At 33.2% G+C, this 27,056-nt stretch overlaps 2 protein-coding genes across 2 annotated transcripts; both read left to right on the plus strand.

Annotated features, from left to right (window-relative positions):
* The first annotated feature begins 317 nt into the window (after positions 1-317).
* LOC122593609 (mRNA-capping enzyme) lies at positions 318-10,967 on the plus strand. The gene is made up of 18 exons (XM_043766033.1): positions 318-481; positions 1,730-1,922; positions 2,553-2,694; positions 2,795-2,946; positions 3,040-3,123; positions 3,247-3,309; positions 3,496-3,627; positions 4,016-4,222; positions 4,310-4,429; positions 7,218-7,267; positions 7,631-7,793; positions 7,881-8,018; positions 8,728-8,850; positions 8,941-9,039; positions 9,259-9,348; positions 9,441-9,522; positions 9,831-9,961; positions 10,565-10,967. The coding sequence occupies exons 2-18, from the start codon at positions 1,767-1,769 to the stop codon at positions 10,691-10,693; spliced, it is 2,061 nt and encodes a 686-aa protein (XP_043621968.1). The 5' UTR covers positions 318-481; positions 1,730-1,766; the 3' UTR covers positions 10,694-10,967.
* Positions 10,968-16,441: 5,474 nt separating this feature from the next.
* Positions 16,442-24,922, plus strand: LOC122592385 (protein DEFECTIVE IN EXINE FORMATION 1). The gene is made up of 13 exons (XM_043764597.1): positions 16,442-16,628; positions 17,775-17,885; positions 17,988-18,070; positions 18,247-18,364; positions 18,460-18,617; positions 19,567-20,093; positions 20,173-20,243; positions 20,870-21,126; positions 21,223-21,404; positions 21,787-22,070; positions 22,873-22,990; positions 23,086-23,268; positions 24,366-24,922. The coding sequence occupies exons 1-13, from the start codon at positions 16,501-16,503 to the stop codon at positions 24,681-24,683; spliced, it is 2,538 nt and encodes an 845-aa protein (XP_043620532.1). The 5' UTR covers positions 16,442-16,500; the 3' UTR covers positions 24,684-24,922.
* Positions 24,923-27,056: the final 2,134 nt, after the last annotated feature.

Below are 27,056 nucleotides of genomic sequence, written 5' to 3' on the forward strand. Positions count from 1 at the left end.
TAAGTTAAAGTTAATCTAAAAAATTTGAATATAATATAATATAAAATGTGGATATATAAACACATCATCAGAATAAAAAGATTCATCGAACCCTCAAAAAAATAGAAAAAATAAAATAAAAAAGAAAAATTGGAATCTTGTGATATAGCGCTCGCTCTTGCTCTCTCGCTCGCTCGCTCGCTCGCTCTTTTTTTATTTTTATTTTTTCTGTAGCAGTAGCAGCAACAGCTTCTTCTAACTCTTTTTTCTCCCTACAATCTCGCGATCTCTTTTTTCTTTCTTTTTTTTTTTTTAGCTTCTCTCTGTCTAGGGTTTAGGTGTCACCAAATCCTTCAATTTCTAATAAATAAAAATAATAAATAAATAATTAAAATAATAAATAAATAATAATTAGGAACTAGCTTTGTTACAACGATTGGTAGTGAGTGAGTGCATGCTTCATGGACTGAAATATTACAACAAATTTTGTTGATTTCTCCAGGTTTGTTTTGTATTTTTATTTTGTATATATTTAATATATATATATATATATACATAAAGTATGTGAATTTAGTGAGTTAGGTTATATTTTGGGGGGATAAAATATGACTGGAATGTGATTATTGATTAGAAAATTAGGTTTACAATTGATTTGAGAAGTGTTGTACGGATGGGTTTAGGTTATACTCTGTACGGATGGTTTTGCTGTACTGCCAACATTAACATTGTTATAACGGCGTTTCTAGGCGTAATTAGTCGATTCAAATACCGGGTTAGGGTTTTTTCCCGGGCAGCCTAAGTTACATATTTCTCGATTTACTCGTTTATATGAACACGAGTTATATGGAAAGATAGGATGGTTTTGTTATACTGGCAACTACGTCTGTTTCGTTATTCAGGTTAACCTAGATTAAGGGTAGGAATTTATGATACTAGATAGTTGAATGGAGCCGGTTTTACATTCAACGTCCAAGTGTGTGTGTATGTAGCCCTTTTTTTGTTTGTTTATAAGAAAAGGGGTAAATGGAGAGGGATTCCTGTTTCGGATACCTCGGGGAAGGTCGAGTCTTTGGCTTTTTTACATAGTGATGTTTGAACTTGGATCTCTTCTGTGACCTTCAGAACCCCCACGTTGCTAAGCTAATCCCTGAATGTTCTTTTTTTATTTGTTTATTTGTTTCCCCTAATTATTTTTGTTTTATAATTATTATAAATATGAGTGTGTTTGACTTTACTAGTTCAAATGTTAACTTAAGTAAGAACCTTTTATCGATATGAAGGGCGTTGCAGTTTTTTTGTATCCCTTGTGTGATGCGTTTCTTGGAGTGTATTGTAGTAAAATATCTATATGATTTTGTGGGTTTAGATCAAGTTGAATCTGATGCAAAATGCCCACTTTTTGGCTACAAGGCATAAGCTAGTCAATTTACCTGAATATACGTTTTGATTTGTTCTGTCACGTGACATATGGATTGTCTTGATGACCAAAATCTAGGATTGGAATCATTGTTTTGGGCTAATAACATGAACCGTTTGAACCACATATGATTGACTTCCTGGGTTTGTGAATCTGTTGAATTGTTTACCAAAAGACAATAGGGCTAGTCTCACTGATCTGACACTCATTTGAGATAGAACTTTCTGTTCGTACTAGTGGAGTCACATTGTGAAACTTCAAAATGTAATATCTTGATATTATCATGTTTGGTTGTTGGGGTCTCATACCAATGTGTTTTCTTTCCGTTATTAGGTACTATAGTTATTCTTGAGACCCTTAAAAAGTCATCATGGATCTAAATGCATCCCCAGAACCTGAAGAAGATGAAGAATTTTATGAACCAACTTTCAGCGAGGACAGTGCACCAGAAGAAAAACATAATCAACATTATAATCATCAACAACATGTAGAACATGTAGAGACAGCAGTCGATATTATGCGCCGGGTACTTCCACTCTGTCTATGACTTTTCATTATCAATACTAATTTGAGCATTCTCATTTTTAAATACTTGTGCTTAAATGTTTTAACTAAGGCATATCTTTCATTCTTTGTGGGCTAAGTGCATAAAATGTATCCAATTTATTGTGTGTAAACTAGTTTGTGCATACTTCCAAACTTTTTCTATGTGTGTATCGAAATTCAGATACTTGTTATTTTATGTATCTTACATCATATACCCTTAAGTCGGTTATTTGGCGCTGTTGTGAATGATGTGATAGCTTATATGACTGCCATGTTTGCAGGAAATCTTACAAAGTTTAAATAATTACTAGTTAATTGATGATGAGGTCACGAGATGCACACAATAGTTAGAATTCAAAGTTTAACTCACATTTAAGACGGTTTGAACTTTAAGGCATGATACACAAAGTGACAAATTCACAATAGCAATACATGATAAGCTGCATATGTTTTCATGCACGAAACCCTTCTTCGCTGGTACACATTTACTATGATATTCCTTGGGAACTATTGTTTCATGTAATGGGTCACAAATAACAGTTAATGATGCATGCAATATTGCAATTATAATGTCTTCATATTTATCTCATTTATATATTTTCTTGATTAGGAGCGTGAAGAAAGAAAGCAACGTCTGAAACGAGAACGCCCAGATGACAAACCAATACAACATCGGGCTTACCCATCTATGGAGGATAATTATTTTCATGCAAAAAATCAAAGAACTTATGATAAGAGTAGGCTTCCTCCAGGTAAATATGAGTTTTATAAACGTGAAGATTGAAATTGAGACTTTGTATTGTTGATACACTAATCGTTGAACATACTTTAAAATAATTTATTATATTGTAGGATGGTTGGATTGCCCAGCATATGGTCAGGAAATAGGTTGTATTGTCCCTTCTAAAGTTCCTCTTGGTGAATCCTTCAATGACTGTATTGTTCCCGGTAAAAGATACTCTTTTAGGCAAGTCATTCACCAACAAAGAGTTTTGGGTCGCAAGGTTAGTATGTACAAACCAGATAGATAGAAGATGCTAATTGTTAGAAGCCTGTCTTATATAAAGTGATGACATTTTTATTTGCTTTATTCTCAGCTTGGCTTAGTTATTGATCTTACTAATACAACTCGTTACTATTCCGTTAATGATTGGAAGAAAGAGGGCATCAAGTATGTTAAGGTTAGTTTTGAATACTTTGTCTATTTATAGAGCATGAAATAGTGATTTTTAAGGCTTTGTTTTCCTAATATAATATCATAAGTTAATTTTTTTTTATTCTTGTTTTTTTTTTATCTGATTCAGATTAACTGCAAGGGACGTGGCTCTGTACCAGAAAATGAGGCCGTAAATCAGTTTGTATACGAGGCAAGTTTCTCGTGCCTTCTCTAATCAAAATCTGCCAATCGTCTTCTAAAGGACATACTTTATAAGACTAATTAAAAGAAGTTAATGAAATAGCTTCTTTTAAATAAACAACCAGCTTTGTGAATAAATAAAAGAATTCTTTGAAACATAAGTTTCTACGAGTAACTTAATTTTGTATATAATCAGGTTTCTCAATTCTTAGCTCGACAGAAGAACTCGAAGAAGTATATTCTTGTTCATTGCACACATGGGCATAATCGTACAGGGTATATGATTATTCATTACCTCATGAGAACATTGCCAATATCCGTAACTCAGGTCAGTTACTTGGGTCAGCTGATTTTGTGTTGTGTAAATTGTAGAAGTGGCAATTTTGACTTATTTTCTTATGAACAATGTCTCAATTTGGGCTACAGTTTTTTCTTTGTGTGGTCAAACGGGTAAAAAGCAGCTCAGTTGGTAACAAATCAAAATTCTTCCAAAGTGTATTATAATTTTGAATGCATAAAACCTACCAAAACAATTAACCAACTGGTTATAAAAGGTAGATTATCACAAAAGTATATGTTGCATTTAAATCAGAAATGCTAGATGATAATTAAAGACAAGTACAACAAATTACCTGTTTTGATCCATTACCTATCTGTTCTGCCACCTCTAGTAATTGATATCATGTTATGAATATATCTAATTAGTTGTGTTACAGGCAATAAGGATATTCTCTGAGGCACGCCCACCAGGAATATATAAACCGGACTATATTGATGCATTATATGCCTTTTATCATGAAAGGAAGCCTGATATGGTCACTTGCCCTTCAACTCCTGAATGGAAAAGATCGTCTGAGTTTGATCTGAATGGAGAGGCATTACCGGATGAAGATGATGATGGAGTACCTGTGGAACCTTTCGATGTACATTCTTCTTGTTCACAGTTTATCTATATGTATATAGTATATAAAGGGCATAACATTAATCCAGATGATCTTCATTTATATCAGGAAAACCATGAGACAGAGGGAGTCATGACAAATGATGATGTTTTGGGTGACAGTATCCCTCAAGATCAGCAAGATGCATTCAGACAGTTCTGTTATCAAGTACTAAAACTAAGTGCCGGGGTAAATAAAATTCCTTTCACTATTTATCTTTCTTTATCTTTGTTATAATTATAGAACGTTACGATTCCCTATATTCAGATTGTTCACAAAGCTTCACGCACAAATTTGCTTTTATGGTTATCTTAAGATTTGCTTAAATCAAAATGAAGCTTAAAACATGTTCTTTGTTTGAATGTTTTAAGATATATTTAACATTTGAGCTTATCCAAATGCTGCTGTTAGATGGAAAAACAACTTTAATCTTATAAATATTGATTAGCAGAAGGCAGTCGTTCAACTTGTCTCCCATTGCTTTGAACTTTAATGTTTATTTATCATCGGACTGCTGGCATATAATTATTCTGTAAAACTATAATAGGTATAGCCTTCTTATGGTAAAAAAGGAATATTGAATGTTATTTTTATCTTCATGTTTTGCTATTGAGATCCTTAATGTAAAGAAATAGACTGCTTCTGGGCCTGACTGGAACTGGTTCGTAAAAAGTGTGCAGTTTGAAGTGTCCTAGAACTCAGTCTTTTAAAATACCCTAAAATCTGTGTACGGAAGAAACCCAATTCTTGTGGTTTTACAGAGTGTGAATTATGTAAAATACAATGTTGTTGGAAGGATTTTCCCTAAGAACCAGGATAACAATCTGCTTGTTCATATATCTGACGAGGACAATAGTTTTGGAAACTAAGAAAGCAAATGCCAGTATAAAGTTAGAGTGGCTTTATAAACAATAAGCAAAGTTCAGATAGAGTGAATGAGTGATTATTTATTCGAAACTTTGTTCTCAATGCAGTTATGTTTGGAGACTAGTAGGGCTTAAGTATTTTTCTCTGTTTCTCCCATGTCAGTGTTTTCCAAATTGTATCTCTTATGACACCCTTACTTTTAAAAGTTTGACACCTTGTGGTAACGTATATTTACCTGCTACGACACCACTCACTTGTGCACGAGCTACTTCAATTGAACAAAAAACTTCTGAAGACCCAACTAAGTCAGTATGATCTCGTAGGAGACTTTGTGGCTCTTTGATAACATGACCCTAATTTAGCAATAGCTGTGGAAATGTTGGAACATTTAAAGCAAGATGTCCAAGTTATTTTTGACAAGAATATTGTGAAGTATGCATATGATCATATCCCTATCTCTTGGTTGACCTTGTTATTCATAAGCATATAAATTGACGTGGATATGTGATTTTCCAATTAAGTGAGACTACTTTACTCTTTTTAAAATGACTCGTCAAGGCATGTATACCCATAGAGGGAGCCGGATATTGTTTTAAAGGTTCAGATATAATAGCTTCAAAGTGAGATCTGAACTTAATAAGAAAATGGACAGTTCGATCATTAAGATTGCTTGGAAGTGAAGTAGGATAAATAGGTATTGGATGAGGTTTTATCCCTTTTCGGGTTATCCATAGAGGGAGAGCCATTTTTTGACTCAGATGTAGTGGCCTAACCGTTTTTCCCGGTAGCTGGTTCCAACCACCTTCCTGGCCATCCCCAAGATACTAGGACAGGTTTCGAACCTGAGACCTCTTGTGAGGAAACAGGGCTCCTTGCCACTAGACCACTTGGTGATGCTTTGAGGTAGGATAAAAATATTTTTATATTCAGCACAAAGATTTATGAAGCAAGACTGCAAGAGTAGAAGTCAGAAATAGAAAGTAAATCCTGTAAATTAATGTTTTGGTTGAATCTGATTGGCTAATTAATTTAACAGCTATTGCCTTCAAAAGTTACCTACTCAGGTAGCTAGTATCAGTAATCCTCAAGTGCAACGCCTCAGCTGCTCATAGTCGTCATTGTTTCTTCTGTCAACCTTAGCATTAACAAATGGTAGGACCTTAAGCAATTCATGTTCTCTTTCGGTGGTTTTAATAAATCATAGTGCCTTCATTCATGTTATTAGTTGACCGATCTTTAAACCTTGCCACAACAATTCGTTCTCTGCTGACAATGTTGAAGCCGGTCTCATTTTGCCCTATATGTTCTGCTTCATATCATTATTACACACTCATCAGTTAACTCCTTAAGTTTGTAGGTACAACTTTGTGTGAGACGGCTGCTTCCATAAACAATTTGTGGCTTCATATGATTGTTTTATGTAGGGTTTTGTTCTAATCTAAAAGAAAGTGTCACTGATGGCGGTGGCTATTAAATTTCTTTCGTATTAAATGGATTAGTGGTGTTAGAGGTCAAGTACAAGTGGAGTATATCTCTATGGACTTACTGGACCATTTACCTGGTGGTTACCTAAACTTAGAAGGATGGTCTGTGGGAGGAGGTGGTGAGTTTCAAGAGTAGAGATAGTAAGATGGAGAGAATGGTGATTTTTGTTTATAGTTGTACGAGATCTATAGGCTTGAGATTTTCAAATGGATGTTCCAATGGCTGAAATTCCTAATTTATAATTGCAAGACCATTATCTTAATATTTGGTGTCCCCCTTGATAAATGCATTATATAATATTATTATTATAGCTCTACAGCTATCACAAATTTACCTGAATATCTGATCTAGTAAATAGTTTATTTTCGTGGTGTTGGCATGTATTTTCTGTTACCGCCATCATCAATAGTGTGATAATTACTTGATATTTGTAACCACCTAAATCTCCCTTGAGAGTGTTTTTTTACCATACTACCTTTTTAATATTATTAAAAGAACTACTGCACTAGTACCTTATTGGCATAAAAGCGCCAACTAATTCTGTTAAAGTAAGAGACTAAGTTCTTCTCTTTCACTTTATACGAACATCTCATTTATGGCGCATTTATCTACTCATGCTACTCAGGTAAGAGGGAATCATCAGTTTCCAGGTTCACATCCAGTTTCTCTAGACAGGTCTGATATCTTGACTCTTATTTAGAGGTGGCAAAATTGGTGGGTTGGGTCAATACATATATTGGTCATATTTTGTTATGTTAGTAGTTATTCTGTTACATACGATCACACAAACCCTAATGTTAAAAATCATGATCAGGAGACTGTAAGAAACAATTATATACTCTGTAACTTTAAATATGTTCGACCCATTATCTTTAATCTACTAGTTGGCGTGATCCTTTTTTGAGTCGCTAGTGATGAACTATAACTCGCATTGATCCATTTATAATTAAATAAATGGATCGAGATTAGCATCCCTACTTTTATTCTCATGCTAGTATCTTGTTGGCAATTTGATTGTGGTTATTGAATACTGTGCAGGGAAAACTTGCAGCTTCTTAGGCAGCGGTACTATTATGCTACATGGAAAGCTGATGGTACAAGATATATGATGTTAATTACTATGGATGGATGTTATCTAATTGACAGAAATTTTGCTTTCCGAAGGGTCCAGATGAGATTTCCCTGGAAAATAAATAATGAAGTATGTTTACACCGAGTTTACTTGAATGAAAACTCTGTATTTCATGTTTTGAGGTCCTCATGTGACAAAGATGAATTTTTTTGCAAGGGTTTAGCTGAGAAGGTTCACCACTTCACACTGCTTGATGGTGAGATGATAATTGATACTGTGCCAGACACACGGAAACAAGAAAGACGTTATCTCATATATGATTTGATGGCAATTAATCAAGTCTCAATCGTTGAGGTAAAGTCTAATGATTTGCTAAGCCAAGCACCTTATTGTGTAACTCTTCCTAGTGCTTGTTTCCTAGAAGGGGCCAAATGGCTGGGTTGGTTATGAGTTCGTTTATGCCTAATTCTCTTTTCTCTCTCTTTTTTTTTTCATTATAAATTTTCATGAATAACTAATCTAGTAATATGATGACAAAACGGCATTACTAATGTAACTGACCTTTCTTAAAAGTAGTGAACTGGTGTTTCTATGAATTTAATATTTGGATACACTTCATTGACTTTTAAGTTATCCTTTTTTTTAACCTGTTAGAGAGAATTATACCCAAGTTGACCCATGCTAGGTAAATGGGTTAAATTGCCACCTCTATTGTATCTCTAAAGTTTGATTGTATAACATTGCAGTCATGGCCATGATATGTTTACTTTAATGTACATGTTTGTGTGGAGAAGTATAACTGACTGGAACTTCATTTCTTCTAATAATGGCCACAATTTAACCTATATGTTTGTTACAAATGACAAAATCTTCTTTTGGTACGATTAGTATATGAAGTTATCAAAGGTTGGAATATATCAAAGGTGGGAGTCAATTGAATTTATGTACTATTTGTGTTCCTGCAGTTTATCTAAGACATCATCAGTCTTCTCATATTGTACCATAATAAATTTGGATTCAGTAAATGTTAATAAGTTTTATTTTAACACGAAACATGATACAGAGACCTTTTTATGAACGATGGAAAATGCTTGAGAAGGAAGTGGTCGAACCTCGGAACCGCGAACGCCATAATATATACAGATATGGAAACTCCATGTATAGATATGACTTGGAGCCATTCAGGGTATATACTCAGACTAATTAATTAAAGCTTATTCAGTTGACTTTCATTTTCTTATTTGAATTGGTTACTTATAATGTGAAGTTGTAACAGGTGAGGAGGAAAGACTTTTGGTTGCTTTCTACTGTCACCAAGCTGTTGAAGGAGTTTATTCCAAGGCTTTCGCATGATGCAGATGGCCTTGTTTTTCAGGTTCTAAATCCACACTTTGCTTTGATATACAAACTAATTACTCTCAGTTTTGTTGTATGTAATTGTAATCTGCTAAAAATTTTGTATTATTTATTTCAATACCTTGTCTATGTTACAATGGAAATATCATATAAGAGCATCCAATTGGGATCATTAATTATGTACTGAAATGACCACAATGTACACCTTATATAAGATTCTCAACTGTCTTTGTTGCAGGGATGGGATGATCCTTATGTTCCACGAACACATGAAGGACTTTTGAAGTGGAAATATGCATCAATGAATTCAGTGGATTTCCTTTTCGAGGTTTGATCCTCAAGTTTTATTTTTTCTCTTTACATATCTTTATTCTTTAGGCTAATAAAGGGTACTTAAATCTTCATGCTTGCATCTTTCAGATGGCTGAAGATCGCCAGCTACTTTTTCCTTTTGAACGAGGGAAGAAGAAGCTGATGGAAGGAAACAAAATTGCATTTGATGGTTAGTAAAAACTATATAAATGTGGCGACTTTGACCAATTTGCTAGTAAATGTGTCAATCCATATTATGTATTATTTCTAACAGGTCAAAGAGGTTAGAGCAGGTCAACAGTATATCTATTTAATAAATTATTGTTATAATATATAAAATATATAAATCAGTAATTAAATGTTTTATAGTCTTGACACGTTATAGATCAACCCACCCTACTTTGGCCCAGTACTAAACCCACTTGGCCCAGTACAAACTCTGTATGCTTGTATTTCTAAGTTTTGGGTTTCTTTATCTAGTTTCTTGGTGAACTGCAGATGACGTTGATCCTTCGTCATACTCGGGGAAGATTATCGAGTGTGTTTGGAATAAAGAGGAAGATGTATGGGTCTACCACCGAGTCCGAACAGATAAAGCTACACCAAATGAATTCAACACCTATAGAAAGGTCTCTTACTTAGTCTCTGTCTCTCCATATATCTCTATCTCCTTCTCTATTTCATGCTGTAAACCTTTTATTGAGGTTAGAAGTGGGTTGAAAATGGGTAAAAATGGTTTGATACGGGTTGGGTGACATGGGTAGACGTAAGACGCATTTTGTTTACAAACTTTGCAGCTCTTAAAAAAAAGCTAGTGGGTCAACTATTATAATAAAGATATTATTTCAATAATAATATTAAGAATAAAGTGATTTAAGAGGTTTTTTTGCTCTAGAGATAAACTTCAGGAAACTGTTAACCCAGGCTGATATTTTTTTATTTGACTCTTTAGAGAACATAACCTGATTCAGATGTCAACTTTACTTGAGAAAATGGGTCGAAGTGGTCACGTTTGCTTTCTTTGTCAATTCCGGGAGGCTTTGTTTGTGAGTGAAATAGAAGAACCAACAGGCCTCTGGGTTGAACATAAATTCTTGGATTGAACTAGAAACAACTAAGTTAGCTGAACAGTGGGTGTCTTGACTGTAACTAACAATTACACAATAGACTGTAATTACATAAGTGTAAGGACATATTCGTTTGTAATTTTTGTATGCCAACTGTAAATACAGGTGATGCGGAGCATAAAGGACAACATCACAGAGGAAGTATTGTTAGGTGAGATTAATCAGATAATTCAGTTGCCAATGTATGCAGATCGGATTAAACAGGACAGCAAAGGCCACCATCGTCCTAAATGAGAAAGTTTTATTGATCAAGAAGTTAGCATAGGAAAGGATAACGGGGAATGTTGTGTAATTAGGCAGGGGAGCGGGAGATTGAGTGACTTGATTAAAATTGTTGTAAATTGTGCTGTCTGGTGAGTTTGCATGATCCAGTTGGTGCACTTAATCTAGCTATCATATGATTATGAAGCCTTTTTTTTTAAGAAGTTGCATTTGAAGTATTAGCACAAGGATTAGTAAATGTATATTTTAGTTTTAGTCTTCATGACTAGTTTGCTTTCTTGCGGTATTTGACCCCTTCTTCCCTCTATCCAACTGAACTATGAACCTTGTTATCCTGAGTTGTAAAATGTTTTTATGCTCCTAAAAAAATATGAATTCAAAGGTGTAGTGTAATGCACAAATTGATTTGCGATATGCTCCAAAGCTGTTTAGTGCAACTGGTGCTATGCCAGTGTTTTTGCGTATATGCGAGTTGAATATCCATGCTTGGCAATTATATATATATATATATATATGGTTATCATAGCCAAGAAAAAAAAATAGATTTTAAGTTTGATCTTGACCATCGAAAATAAAAGAGAAAAACAATCTTAGCCATTCAAATACAAAGTCAAAATAAATTCAAATACAAAGTCAAACTAAATTTATATGTACATGGTAAGTGGTCAATTATATCAAAAATTTGAAACTTTTAACAATACAAAAAAGGAAAAAGAAAAAAACGTACAGCCCGTTAATACATGGTAAAACCTTTAATTAGAAAATGTCAAACACAATTTGAAGTCTTTCCAAAATCGAATTAATACGTACCTAACACACTTCGATTTCAAAGAATTTTTATAGTCTATTTCACTATAAAAGCCACAAACACATTCATGTTTCACCATTCATGCTTCTCATTTTATAATATCATCATTTACAAACAACAAGATGAAGAGGGCAAAGGGTATTGTTTGTTTATATTCATGTCTCAACATATTTTCTAAATCCAATTTTGTTTCTTTGTATAAATATGTTATTGTTCACATGATCTATATATCATCGAATTTACATTATTTTTTTAATGCTTTTTTAGGATTTTGAAGCTATCAATCAATCAAATATTTGCAATTGATTTAATTTACGGATATCACATCTGATAAGATTGTCTAAAGCATTAATGTATAGACGGATTGATCTATATATAATTATACATTTGATTGCAATTGATCTATATATATAATTCAGCTACACATTATTCCTTTTATTATGGATATTGGTGCTTTATTTAATTTTTATATCATGATGTAAACAGGATGGTCGTGGTAAGCATAAACTAATAGGCGAGTAATTTGTTCATCTGATTGTTTTTCAAATAAGGGGCTTTTATTGAGAGGGTTGTTGGTGGTTCAAGAACATCTTGCTACGGATGAGCAGGATTATGGCCGAAGAATGAGAGTTTTTGTATTTGTGTATGTGCTAGAGATATCTGCTTTTTTTTGTTGCTAAAAAATTGTTAGGAAATATAGATAGAAATCTAAAATTAAAATCAATGATGAGACACATTGTATGTTGTTGTCGATTTTTAAATAGTCTGTCGATTTCCATAATGATTATGGACCTTATTTTTTTTGTTAAGAGAATTGAGTTAAAACTTATTTTAAGAATCTCTCTATATAATTAGGAGATGATAGGTTTTTGATTATGTAGCAATTATGAAATAATGTCATGTAGGAATTTTTAAAGGTGTCATGCTTACATTAAATTCTTAATTTTAAGCATATCTTAAAAAATTATATTTTAGCCTAATCATCATTAAGTAATTAAAAAAAAAAGAAAAACAAGACGGCCAAAAGTGATTTTTACATGTCGGTTAACTCAAATGATACTATGTTACATGTCGGTTAACTTATGTATACTTATTATTATTATATTATAGTATATATATTCGGAAGAAGAAGATTTGGTTAAGTCATGACTAAGTCATGTGTATCTCTTAAAAAGTTAATTAATGGATGGATTTAGTATACACGGAAGAAAGATTCGGCTAAACATATTCTAATTTAATTTTAATTTAATTCTATGTATATCTCTTAACACTTAATGGATGAATTTCTTTTTCATCAAGATACAAATTTACGTCTTATAATCTCTTTATATATATTTATTATATACATTATTCTTATCATTTATTCAAAGTTTATTACTCTCATCTTTCAGTTTTTTCTATACTCTATGACATCAATCACCATGATTAAGGATATAACCCGTACCAAACGCAATACCATGTTGAAAGTATGTTTTCTTGTGTCATGGATACAACATGAAAACTATAAGAATAAGACTCCGCCAACATTGTTAGTTTTTTTTTTTAAGTTTTATTAAATAATGCTTATATTTTATTGCTCTCAATAGATATTGTTATATTAAGTTTATCAAGAGTATATTATATTGCACATAGTAATCATTCAATCGACATGAAGGGTATATTTGCTCTAAAATTTAATTCAATGGAATTAATTTACAACTTCCGATGCAAATTTTTTTGTTACTAGGATATAGATCATAACACAATTATTTATCTTGTTACTAGGCTAAAATGGAACTGGGTACAATTCACGTTGTGGTGCTGTTTTCAAAGGGGAGGGGATTTGTTCGAAAAATTAGTTTTAATGTGGAAAGATGAGGGCTGCCAGGTGGCAACTTTTTAAAACACTTTTTATTTTAGGATTCTCATTTATTAGGAAGAAAGATTTAGATTTCACTCTTAGATGGTTGATAGAAATTTAAGGGAATTCAATAGAATTAGAATTCAAATTCCATTCTTTGTCTTGTTTGGTTGGATTATGTAAGGAATTTGAATCTAAAACTTTCCTTTAAATTCCTTTAAACACAGAATATAGAATTCCTTCACATATGTAATGGAACGTTTTGAATTCCTTAAGAATTCATAACATAGACCATAGGAATTAACAACATAGACCAAAACACCCTTCCTTTCATCTTCATCATTACTAGTCACCACTTGCACTTTCTTCATCATCTTTACTGTCACACTTCCGTCATCACTCACATCATCTGGCGACCACACACCACTGTCATCATCGTATTACATTCACCGAGACACCACCCCCAGCAGCTCTTGTGGAACAATAGTGAACCTCATGAAAAAAAACACCTGATCAACAAACGATGGTCACCTAGAAGAGAGAGATATGTGACCCTTGCTTAGAATTTTCGGTTGCCGTCGTGCTTAAGATTTCTGGCAGCCCTATTCAAACTCCATGGGGTTTTGTGTTAAACAATAGTATACTTGTTAATCACATTTATTGGATTGGAAAATGAGATCTATATTAGATAGATTAAAGAAAGAAAAGTTAAAACAATAAAAAAGATTGAATAAGGAAGAAAGAAAGTTGTAGGGGAAGGAAAAGAGATTTTGGGAAAAGTGGAATCATGACTTTTGGTATATACATATGTATCCATCGATATATCTATATCCATGTTATTACATTATTATTATTTTTATTATTAGGTCAGCTAAAATGAAAAAATACTAAAGGGTAATTTTGTCATTAGATATGTTTAAATTTCAATTCATTCAGTTGAATTCCGTCAACCAAACACAAATATACTTTGAAAACTTTCAGATTTGAATTCCCTCAAATTCCAATCTTTTGAAAGATTCCAATTCCATTAAAAATATTTTACAAACCAAACACCCCCTTCGCTTCCTTCCCTTTTTATTGCTATAAAATTGAATAAATAGACACACTTAAATGATGATCCAAATCCCCAATCAGACTTACATATTCTCAATTATTCTTACTCTACTACATGTCATCTTCACATTTTTCTATTAATCCTTCAATGATCATGATCAAAAAGACATGTCCTATAATGATGATAATTAAAAAAAAAATCAAAATCAAACCGAACCGAAAAACTGACAATCCAAACCGAACCAAAACCGAATCCAACGGTTTCTGGTTTTCAAAAACCGAAAGTTTCAGTTTGGGTTTCGGTTTTATGCCAAAACCGACCCAATCTCAACCCTAGTGAAAACTATATGTAGTACTGAGCATCATCAAACATTCAAACTGATTGTAATTCAACTAATTATGTCGTTATGCTATACACAGATTACTTTGGTGTGTATATCTTTCACATATATATGCCTATGATACTTTACACTACACTTTTATATTATACTATTTTTACGAACTCTTCGTGTTAACCATTTCGAACATTTTTTTCGGGTAATCAAAATCTGCAAAGAGCGACATGAAGACCTTAACCAAACCTTTAAGTATATCCCATTTGAGATAAAATTATAACACTTCAGGATTATTTCAAAATGTATATTGGTTGTTGGATTATACTTGCTTACTTGATGGGAGTGCTTTGCCCTAGACTTGTCTAGAGTTGTGGGGTTCAATACTTTTTATATGCTAGTCGTGGAAATGATTAACCAGGACCACAAGTCTTCATTTGTGTTGGGCGATGCATGACACGCTGCTTGGTTTCACTTAGTGTTTTTCTATTTTATATCAGTATGTAGTGATAACTTAATGTGATAACTGATAATTCCGTTCGTTATATCTTGCATTTTCGTCTCACGCGAGGCGTGACAATATTTTATTATTTTACTAAATAAAGGCACGTTACTAAGCCAACCAAACCTATAAAACTACAATTCTAATCTTATAACAACAAAAAAGTCCGCAATTAACAAAATTACCAGTAAGTACTAAATAATTTGAACAATTCGTTTGCCTCTTGTAAATAACTATAAAAAGGACATGAGAGGTTTATATTCCTCCATATAGTTTGAACTTTGAACATGCATGTCACATGGTCTCACCAATATTTTAAATATTGGTATATACCGGTCAGTATTACTAGTAATACCGGTATCGGATGGTATTTTGGTATAACTATCCCGATATTTTGTCCGGTACTTTCATTATTCAATACCGACCAATATCTTCGGTATTTTTGGTATTTTTATTTTATTACTTTTTTTTTGGATTTTTTTCAAAATTATTTTTATGATACTTCAATTTTATTTTTTGTTATTTATGAACTTCAAAACTTATATTTTGTTACTAGTCATATGCACGCGCGATGCGGCGGTACGATGGTGATGGCAGCGGCAGTGGGTGCTGGTGACAGCAGCGACGAGTGGAGGTGGAGACGGCGGTAGTGACGTGATTATTAATATAAAAGTAATTGATATAAAAGAATGTATTGTTGTTATTTTAAGGGTTATGAGATGTATGTTGTTAATAAATGTATTTAGGGTATGATAGGTAGATATTTAAATTAATGAATAAATGAGATGGGTAATTTGAGAGGATCAAGTTCTTTTTTGAAAAATAGTAGGGTTAAATGCTTTATGAGGTAGTTAAGATAAGATTAAGATAAAATACCTATTTTCAATTATTTTTTAGTTGATTGTAATTATATTTTAACTATATTCGTTAAATTTTAAGATTTTTATAAAAAAAAACTAAATTAAACTAGCCGTATCGGCCGTTATTTCCGGTAATATCGAATACCGGTAATACCGGAAAAAACCACAACACCGGTACGACTAAAAATACCGGTTTTTAAAACAGAGGGACTAGAGATGGAATATTTGACAAACCAGGGACCATCCGTGTAATTAATTCTCAATTCAGCAGCTAGTAAATCTCTCCAAGAGCTTCTTCTTCAATTCTAATTGAGGTCAGGTCTTATTATTATCATACAAAACAGTCATCCATTCAGTGATTCAGCGAAAATCACGAAATATATATATGTATAACTTTATATAAATTAAATTAAAATCAAATCAAATGAAAATTAGGTTTTCATTATTATATATTGTATCATTTTTATTATTAGTAGTTGACATTCATGGAGAAGCTACTAATAAATTTCGTGATCGTGAAGCCACTGACGATAATTTAGGTTATCCTAATTTGTATGTTTTTTTCTCCTCTTTATTTTATGTATTTTTTATTTAATAATTATTTATTTTGTGATATTAATTATAATTTTTAGCTGATAATCTTTATGTGTATTTTATGCATTTTTACTGATTCTGATTTTCAATTTCAATTGTGTGTGTATGTGTATGTGTTTTTTTGGTTGAGATTGTTTTTGTGAAAGTTATTTTACGTTTTCGAAAAGCATGTCTCAATTTGCGTTTATAAACTCGTATTTTTACTAGCTAAGGGACCGATGATAATCAATTTTTTTTTTCCGCGCGCGCTTGAGTGTGATAGGCGGGTTTAGAAGTAAGTGATTGATTATACGGAAGTGTCGTTTCATAACAAGTCGATTATACTTTGGGTTCCAACAAAGAAATGAAAATCTTTTAAACGTTGTAGTCAAGTAAAAATGGATAAGTGACCCATTAGAGAAGTGAATTCCGTAACACTATGGTTAAAGGGACATGAAGCCGAGATTTGAAAATTTGAACCTTTGCTTCTATGACCAATAGGATACTGTCAAGGGGAAACCTTTAAGTTAAGTATTGGCTAACTAATATTACGTAACATAGTACGGAAAAAGTTTTAGTACATCTAGAATAGTTTTTTTTGATGTTCTAGTAAAGGCATAATCATCTACAGTTATCCATTTTTGAATACTAGTTTTTATATTAAAAGTCAAAATGGTTAGCTTTTGTTATTTCTTCTTTGGAATAAAAAAAAGGTTGTGCTAAGATTTTTGGTGCTAAGCATAATAAAGTGAGAAGCTGCAGGTGTGTTCCTGACTTCCTGCTACCTGGCAGGCAGGTATTGGGCCATGTCATGACATTTTGTTTTTTCTCTTGTCTATCAAAATTAGGATATTAGAATGGACAGAATGGCATTTACGGGAATTTCTAGTGTTTTAATGTTAGCTTATGTTTTTGAATACAAATAAGTACGCACCTTTAAATATAAAACATCTACCTTTTTGTTTCAAGTGAGACTTGTACCCACAGTGTCACCGTTAATAGGTTGTTATGCCAAAGCCCCTTTTGTTTAGTGTTTTAAAACTTAGTGTATTTGGAGTTATGATCAGTTAAGTATATCATTTTGTAAGGCATTATGAATAACATTATTGTTATTGATTTCTGCAGCGACGAGGATGAATTGTTGAATAAACAATGTCCTCAAAATTTGGAGCTAAGATGGCAGACGGAAGTTAGTTCTAGCATATATGCAACACCATTAATCGCTGACATTAACAGGTAAATGAGTATGAAGCACTCTTCTTAACATAGTTTATCACGTCCTATATGTTGCCATTTCTGTGTTGGTGTATGTTTATGTGGTGACTATCTTTATCTCAGTGATGGCAAGCTTGATGTTGTTGTTCCATCTTTTGTTCACTACCTAGAAGTTTTAGAAGGTTCTGATGGGGATAAAATGCCAGGTATATAATTCCTGATTGTTCATTTCACTGCAGTATGTTTGTAGGGGTTTATATATGTAAGCCATAAACAACCTGTTCAAAACTGTTTAGGGGTTTATGCTATGGCATGAACTTTAGGATCCTGCACATCATAGAAAAGCTATATCATAAATCTTATTATTTGTGTTATTTGTCAGGATGGCCTGCTTTTCATCAGTCTACTGTTCACGCCAGCCCACTCTTATATGATATTGACAAGGATGGTGTGAGAGAAATAGCATTGGCTACTTACAATGGCGAGGTGCTCTTCTTCCGGTACAACCCTTTTATAGGTTTTTACAGCATTTTTGGTCCTTTTCTTTTATAAGGGAACATCAGGGTTCAATGTTATTTTGTCTACACTTGTGCAGAGCTTCAGGTTATATGATGTCAGATAAATTAGAGGTCCCTAGGCTTAAAGCCAAGAGGGATTGGTATGTGGGGCTGCTTCCAGATCCAGTTGACCATTCTCACCCAGATGTTCATGATGAGCAGCTCATTCAAGAGGCTGTCATGCATTCCAAACCTAGTACGTAGTTATGTTTAATAGCAGAATGATGGAATAACATTCGTTTAATTTCTCTGAATGAGTACATTTTTTTGGACTCTGCTACAACCCTTCACACCAATTATACTTGTGAGAAATAGTAATTTAACTGATATGAAGTAATTTGTATTAAAGTGGTTAAATCACATATATTTTGTTCCAAATAGTTGCAGAAGGTACATTGGCCAAATATACATTTATATTATTAGTAAAGTTGCTAGAAGGGATTTTATGCAATAGCATAGGGCCAAACTAATATTTCTATGAAATGAAATGATGAATTAAGATATAGTCCTTGGAATGATTTATTCATAAAGCAAATTCAATGCAAAAATATATATCTTTATATTAATTTAATTTCGTTGCATACAGCTACTGGTTATCTTTGAAATGTAAGTGATTATAATATTTTTTTAGTGGTTTAATGAACAACATATAAAAGGCTGGCAAATGGGTACCTGTTAAGACCTGTTAAAGTACCTGTTAAGCAAAAAATGTACTATGCAACTTTTTCTATTTTTAAAAATAATTTTTTAATATTTTAAAGTTCAACATTTAAGTTTTTTGATACATAAAACGAATAATTGTCAAACTCAAATCATCAAAGGCAAGTGTTAAATGAGTCATTTTCGTGTTTTAAAGCTGAGAATTTTGTGCGCACCGAACCTGTTAAGACCTGTTAAGACACGATTTGCCAGCCTTCCGTATGGTTTCTACATCTTTGGTAACTCAAGCATAAGTAGAATTAATCTATAGCAGAGATTCATGGAAGGTTACCGTATAGCATTTCCTTTTAAGTAACTGACGATGTTCGATTGATTAATAAATCTTTATTACGGCCGTCGTTGAAATGTTAATTACATCGTGGAACTCAAAAAGTATAAAATGTCTTTATCTAACCAGCCTACCCTTGCATTAAAAATTCCTACAGACCCCAAAGAAGCTAACCATACATCTGGTGTGGAAGAGCACAAGGGGAAAGAGACTGAAATGCAACCGAAAACGGAAACACCAAATGATACAAAAGTTACGTCTCCGGAAGAACATGTTAGGAATCCACAGAATCAGAGTGATGCAAGTGTTGCACAAGATAAAACTAGTCCTCATATTGAGTTGCCAAAGGACATACATAACACCTCATCAACTACTGCACCAGATAATGTAGAAGGTACTAACAATGAAACAAAAACTGGAAGACGTCTACTTGAAGAGACAACACAGGACAATGATCATAAAGATGTTCCTGTTACAACTGTTGAAAATGAGGAAGGTCTTGAGGCCGATGCTGATTCGTCTTTTGAGTTATTTCGTGACAATGATGAGCTGGCTGATGAGTATAACTATGACTATGATGATTATGTTGATGAATCAATGTGGGGTGATGAAGAGTGGACTGAAGCTCAACACGAGGCATCTCAAAATTATGTGCATGTTGATTCACACATTTTGTGTACTCCTGTAAGTCTTCATGCCAAGGACCTTAGAAGTTTATCTTAGGTTATGTAAGGTTGGAGTGAATTTTTCTCCTCCTTTTCAGGTGATAGCGGACATAGACCGGGATGGGGTTTCGGAGATGATTGTTGCAGTCTCATATTTCTTTGACCACGAGTGAGTTGCCTACTAGTCTACTACTCTCTTAGTCTCTTATTCTATTAATTAATGGTCCTAATTTCAGTTTTTCAGTACAAGAGAAATTTGATAATCTGATACATAAATGTTAATGATATTAGTATTAGTACTTGATTATGCTTTAGTTAAACATTAATGGTCATCTAGAAAGTGGTTTATTGCTGGTAACTGCCACAAGCTTTGATATCGAGTTTGCAAAATCTGTAACTGGCTCAATAACAAGAGTTAGATATTTATCTAACATGCAGATGCTATATTTGCTGAGAAATTGCCCAATGTTAATGAAATTATAATAAGAGAAAACCCCAAGACTGTATAAACGGTACATGACGTGGGGTAAATATTTGTTGATGCTGTCCTATAAATATTATGTCTGCTGTATCACATATGGTCTTTGCGGGATATTGCACAAAAATCATTGAAACTATATATGCAGCATGTTAGTCTTTGGTGGCACAAGCCTTTATTGACCACTATTTAATTGAATCTAAACCTACAACCTTCATTTGCTAGATTATTATATATTTCTGGGCTTAAAGCCATGACATCTAATAGCATTGGCTTGTCATTCTTTTCAACCTTGGTATACTTTTGCTAATTTGCAGGTACTATGATAACCCGGAGCGTGTGAAGGAGCTTGGTGGTATTGACATTGGAAAATATGTTGGTGGTGCTATCGTCGTTTTTAACCTTGAGACCAAACAAGTTAAGTGGACTCAAGAATTGGATCTGAGTACAGAAACTGGGAAGTACCGTGCCTACATCTATTCTTCTCCGACAGTAGTTGATTTGGACGGTGATGGATACCTGGACATTCTTGTTGGAACTTCTTATGGCTTATTTTATGTCCTTGATCATAATGGTAATCAGAGAGATTAAAGTACAGTGCCTTCAATGATCATTTTTTATTGATGTGGTTATTCGTTGAATAATTGAAGTGATAAGTATTTGAATTCAGGCAAGGTAAGGGAGAAGTTCCCTCTTGAGATGGCTGAAATTCAGGGTGCTGTAATAGCTGCTGATATAAATGATGATGGGAAGATTGAATTGGTCACTACAGATACCCATGGCAATGTTGCGGCATGGACTCCTCAGGGTGTAGAAATCTGGGAAATCCATCTTAAGAGCTTAATTCCTCAGGTACAATCTTCTAGTGGGCGTGTGTTTTTAATGGGTCGAAATTTATTGGGTTGTCCTGAAACACTTTTTGTCCAAAACATATTTTTTGTTTCTAGATATTGACCTAGTGTGATGATTAGAATTACATCATTTCAGTGATAAGATAACCTAACCTTTCACATAAGATGATTTATGAGGTTCTATGTGCTGAAAAGATACTATCTTCCTAGCTATTGAATCATTTCAGCTGGTTTAAGTGTGTTTGACTCTTATATCTTGCAAACTTTTCAAACTTATATATTATTTAACCCATTTGTATGTAAGGCTCGACAACTGCCATCTCTGGTTTAAGTCATAAAATGATTCTGTTATTGATAATAATCAAATTTTTTGTTCTTGCTAGGGTCCCAGTGTTGGTGATGTGGATGGAGATGGGCACACTGATGTGGTGGTTCCAACTATATCCGGAAATATATATGTGCTTAGTGGAAAGGATGGGTCATTTGTACGTCCATATCCATACAGAACTCATGGCAGAGTGATGAATCAGGTTCTCCTGGTTGATTTGGCTAAACGCAATGAAAAGAAGAAAGGACTTACCATCGTTACCACATCATTTGATGGCTACTTGTATCTCATTGATGGACCTACTTCATGTGCTGATGTTGTAGATATCGGTGAAACATCGTATGTCCCTTTTTCTACTAATCCCTTGTTATATTATCAAATTGGATGCTCCACAATTGCAGTTTTTTGGGCATTTGTAAAGTTTACTTGTGGTTTGAATAGATATGTTATAATGGGCTGTTCAGGTAGTGATCAAGTTGACCTGAAACAATTTCTGTCTAATTTCTATAAGTTTTAAAATGTAAGTAGTCTGTACATCTGATTACAAAGTCATTATTTATATAATATTATAACTGTTTTGATTAAGATGATTTAGGATTTTTTTGTAAATATACTGTGGGAAAATATTTTGACCCGTTTAACATATTGTCTCAATAGCTAATTTTTTTTAACTCAACCAGTTAGGGATGAAACAAACCGCTAATCTACCCTCGTTAGTAAAGGAGTGCAAGGGCCATCATATGTGTGGCTTTAATTATGTCCCCGTATATTGTTGACCATGGATGCTTGGGGACAATCTTTTTTAATTTGTCTGAACAGTAGAGGTTAAACTTGTACGTAAGCTTGTGCATTTTGCCTGCAAGAGAAGGTTGGTTAAATGACACAGAAACGGTGTCTGTTTTGTTATCTATTATATATCAACTGAACTCAAATTATCAGTGTTGCTTTTTAATATAAAATCTACAAACAATGCATTAAGTTTAAGAGATGATTCTCTTATTGGTTTGATATGTTTGTGTTTGTATTTATAATTGCATAAATTTTTGAATCCATTGGTTCTCAAGTTACATTTGTACATGCTCATCTATGTCTTAATTTCTCATTAAGTTTACTCAAAACTGGTTAATTGTCTAATCCACAGGTATAGCATGGTCTTGGCAGACAATGTTGATGGTGGAGATGATCTTGATCTTATTGTGACAACCATGAATGGCAATGTCTTCTGTTTTTCAACCCCTGCTCCACATCATCCTCTCAAGGCATGACACGAATATTGCTACGATGAGCCATGCATACATCCATGTTACCCGCTTTACTTGTCAATTGTTAATACATATATTTTATGTTCTCTTAGGCATGGAGATCACATAATCAGGGACGCAACAACGTTGCAGCTCGTGTTGACCGTGAAGGAGTCTACGTTACCCCTTCATCCAGAGCATTCCGTGATGAAGAAGGAAAGAATTTTTGGGTTGAAATAGAGATTGTAGATAAACATAGGGTACCATCTGGCTCCCAAGGTCCTTATAATGTCACGGTAAGAACAGTGTTCCCAGTCTCTTTTGAATACTTGAAACTCAATCAACCTAGAACGAACGCAACTTTGACCTTTTACATAGGTGAACAAAAGTAGAGGTGACAATTTCGACCTCTAACGTGGGGTAGCTAAAATGTAACAATCTAACAGGCTAACTACATAGGAGTATAGGATCCCCTAATGATTTTAGTTGACTGAATGTTAATTGAAGTAAGGTATATGTTTAAAACATTAAATAGGTATGACGTTTAAGAAAGGAGGAGGAAAAGTGTTTACAGCCTGGCATCCTGGCCTGACCTGGTCCGTTTTGAACCGTAATGATAGTTGCCATTCTAATCAAAACTCATTCAACTTACCCCCTAATTGTGGGATCTGCACATTTTGCCACCTTTGAATTATAGAAGTTATATGGATTCTTAGATTACCATTTTACCTGAATTGTTGGATCCCCGCCTTCCCCAGAATAATCAATCATGAACTTCTAGGCCCTTATTTTATTTGTTTTCGAAAACAATGCTGTTTTTTAGATTCTTATAAGTTTATTCATATCAAATATCAATTCACATGATCTCTTCGATTTAATATTCTGTTTTGAGAGTTTAAAATCAGTTAATAATCAAAATGATATTAAGCACCTAGATCAAACAACTTGCTAGCAAGCATTGACATCTGTATGATCACGATGGACTGAAACACACTACATTAGCTGAAATTTCAAGTTTTCAACTCATAGAATGAATGGATCTGTTTGATTGTGTTGTATATCAAAGTTTACCATCTAAATTATTTCATGCCAAAAAAGTTAGATTAATGTTGTAATTATCTATCTTTGGTAATTTTAGGAAAAATAGGGTTCCTTCTCAAATCTCAATACAACCTGACTCGTTTCAATTCTAACCAAAATCACCCTTTGTCACCCACCCAGTTTAACAGTTCTGCCCATTGTTGGTTCGCTGGATACACGCATGTTAATCATATTTTGCATTAGCAGTTAGAAAAATCTAGAAACAAATATTTTGTTATTTAATATGCTTTACAGTTTACACTTCACCTAGTCGGCATGATCTTATCTGTTTCCATTCCTCCAAACATTGCAGACATCATTGCTGGTTCCTGGAAATTACCAAGGGAATAGAACAATCAAGAGTTACAATGTGTATGATAAACCTGGAAAATACAGGATGAAGCTCCCAACAGTAGGAGTAAGAACAACGGGAACAGTATTGGTGGAAATGACAGACAAGAACGGATTGCACTTTTCTGATGAATTCTCATTAACCTTCCATCTTCATTACTACAAGTTATTAAAATGGCTTCTTGTACTTCCGATGATGGGCATGTTTGCTGTGCTTGTCATCTTTCGTCCACAGGATTCCATGCCTTTGCCATCATTCTCACGCAACACAGAGTTATAAGTGAGGTATCATTAAAGAGAGAGATTTAGTATGAATGAAGTTGTGATTTGTGTTGACATTATCTAGAATCAGGTAATGTTTGATGGAGTTTTTGACTTTCGGAAGAGATGGTTCATATAGTCCATAGATGTGAGTTAGTGTTAAGGTTATCAAGACCTTTTTGTTTAGCAGCCAAAACATGGTTAATACTTGATAGATGATATGGTTTCTAACCTTTGAAAGCAAATATATTGTCTGTATCTGAGTTTCCATGTTTTTTTATATGGTTCCTAATCTTTTAAATCATATATGGGGGAAGGGAATATGAGGCTGTTAGGCATCCAAGTTGGGTGAAAAACCCCTCACATACCTTTTTTTAAAAGGTAAAAATCATGGGGGGCCATGTATTTATTTAAAATATTAAAATATTAATATGTGAGGGGTTTTTCACCCAAGTTGGGTGCATAACAGCCTCATACTCACTTTTCCCATCATATATTTACATTTTCAAACCATAATTAGTGTGTAGATGTCATCTAGTTATGCTGAAGTCTTAAGGTTGACAGTCAAAGATTTTTGGATGGGGTTACTGTTACAAGTTTAAGTGATCTTAGAGAATCAACGTGTTTCTTACATGGACTTTCTTATGAATGAGTGTTATTTTTACGGGGATCACAAAAGGAAATTTGACGAATTATCACTTTCCTGATCTTAATTAGTATCTAGTAGAGTTCACTAGTTCATCTGTAATAGAGAGGCGTTTCCATCCTTATACAACAACCCATGTACTCACATTCATGAACTTACATTATCAATACTATTTGGATACAAGTTAGAAAATATCTTCTTTTAGAATCTAATAAATTGTGTTTTTTTATTAACAAATATTTGGTTTGCCGTCATTAGGTAATTAGTAATTACCTGCCTAAAAAGCAGTTGTGATTTGTTGTTAAAAATATCGAAAAAGTTGGTGTTTTAGATATAAAGGATTGTTATTGTTATTTTAGTCAATTAACAACATATTACTATTTAGTAATAACTTCAAATTATCAAAATTTCATTAAATACCATTACGAACCATCTCCACTTAGGTGAGTTGGCTAGAGGTATCTTCTAAATCCACTATGTGAGCCCCGAAGGTAAGTTTTTTCCAAAGTATCGGGTTCGAGTCTTGGGTTTCTCATTCAAGGTGTTTTCTATGAGGAGAGAGTTGAAAGTGCAGCAAATCGCTGAGTAAAATTGTCTCCAGAATGTCTTAATCGAAACTAACTTTAAAAAAAAAAACATTACGCAAAATCGAAAAAAGAAAAAAACTTATCTAGATGATCAGAAACTTAAAAAGCATTTACAAAATTACAATGTTTATAAAATATAGATAAAATTGTGAAAGTTATTTTTTTATAAAAAAAAACGACAGTTAAAATATACACCATTAAATTTCATGGAAAAACCCAACAATACAACTGTTTTGAATCTCGTTTTATGAGTAAAAACATCATCCCTCCACACTAGTTCCTAGGGAATCATCAGACATTTTTTTTAACATTCAATCATTGGTTATCTTTGACAATTAATCTTCATCTTGAAAATTATTTTACTAAACAAAACCAATACTGTATCATAATTAATCTTCTAACAATCATCGAATTTGAGGTTTATTTATACAGATGTTAGATGAAAGATTAAAGACTAAAACACATATTAGTACCTTAGACTTGGTTAACCGGGTTTTTTATTACCCCAAACTATTAAAGGTATAGAATGGTACCTTAAACTTGTAAACTCGGTAAATTGGTGACCTTGAATCGGCTCGTTAAGGTACACGACTATGTTTCGTTAAAAACTTGATGAAGACAAACTAATCTTATCTAGAGTGTAAATTTCTAAATCTTCAAGCTACAAATAAAATTAATAAAAATAACAAACTGCTTTTTTTTTTTTATCGTTCAATCAAAAAACAAGCTAACGCTCCATATGATTTAAAAAAAACTGTCGTCATTTCCATTTCTTCAATTACTATTTTTTTCTTGAACGATGTTCAATTACTAGTATCTTATTCTCATTATACTTATATTAATGATCCCTTGGTTGTGGTGGACTTTGACTCATATTATGCAGCTCTTCATCATTGTTTTTTTCAAATAACTATTGAACTTGGAACTGAACAAACCATTTATAAGTGTATATACAGAAAGATGTAATAATAATCTTGGTTCGAATAAAATTTCAAAAGATCGTAGCAACATAACATAGTATCCAACCAAAAAAAAAACGTAACCACACAAGTGAATGCCAAAACTCAATTGTGAAATCATCAACTACTTCTATGCAGACTTGTCAATAGGCATGGAAGCATTTTTCTTGACTCTTTTCTTAATCTTTTTGCCAATTACA

Source organism: Erigeron canadensis, chromosome 3, assembly GCF_010389155.1.
Source record: "Erigeron canadensis isolate Cc75 chromosome 3, C_canadensis_v1, whole genome shotgun sequence".
Taxonomy (NCBI): Eukaryota; Viridiplantae; Streptophyta; class Magnoliopsida; order Asterales; family Asteraceae; genus Erigeron; species Erigeron canadensis.

What these genes read in the sequence shown, in the direction of transcription:
- LOC122593609 (XM_043766033.1), top strand. Translation starts at nt 1,767, where the DNA reads ATGGATCTAAATGCATCCCCAGAACCTGAAGAAGATGAAGAATTTTAT. An exon ending in AAAGAGTTTTGGGTCGCAAG is followed by an intron (nt 2,947 to 3,039) that starts GTTAGTATGTAC and finishes CTTTATTCTCAG; the next exon opens with CTTGGCTTAGTTATTGATCT. An exon ending in CAGTGGATTTCCTTTTCGAG is followed by an intron (nt 9,349 to 9,440) that starts GTTTGATCCTCA and finishes TGCATCTTTCAG; the next exon opens with ATGGCTGAAGATCGCCAGCT.
- LOC122592385 (XM_043764597.1), top strand. Translation starts at nt 16,501, where the DNA reads ATGAAAATTAGGTTTTCATTATTATATATTGTATCATTTTTATTATTA. An exon ending in TTAATCGCTGACATTAACAG is followed by an intron (nt 17,886 to 17,987) that starts GTAAATGAGTAT and finishes TCTTTATCTCAG; the next exon opens with TGATGGCAAGCTTGATGTTG. An exon ending in GGCGAGGTGCTCTTCTTCCG is followed by an intron (nt 18,365 to 18,459) that starts GTACAACCCTTT and finishes ACACTTGTGCAG; the next exon opens with AGCTTCAGGTTATATGATGT.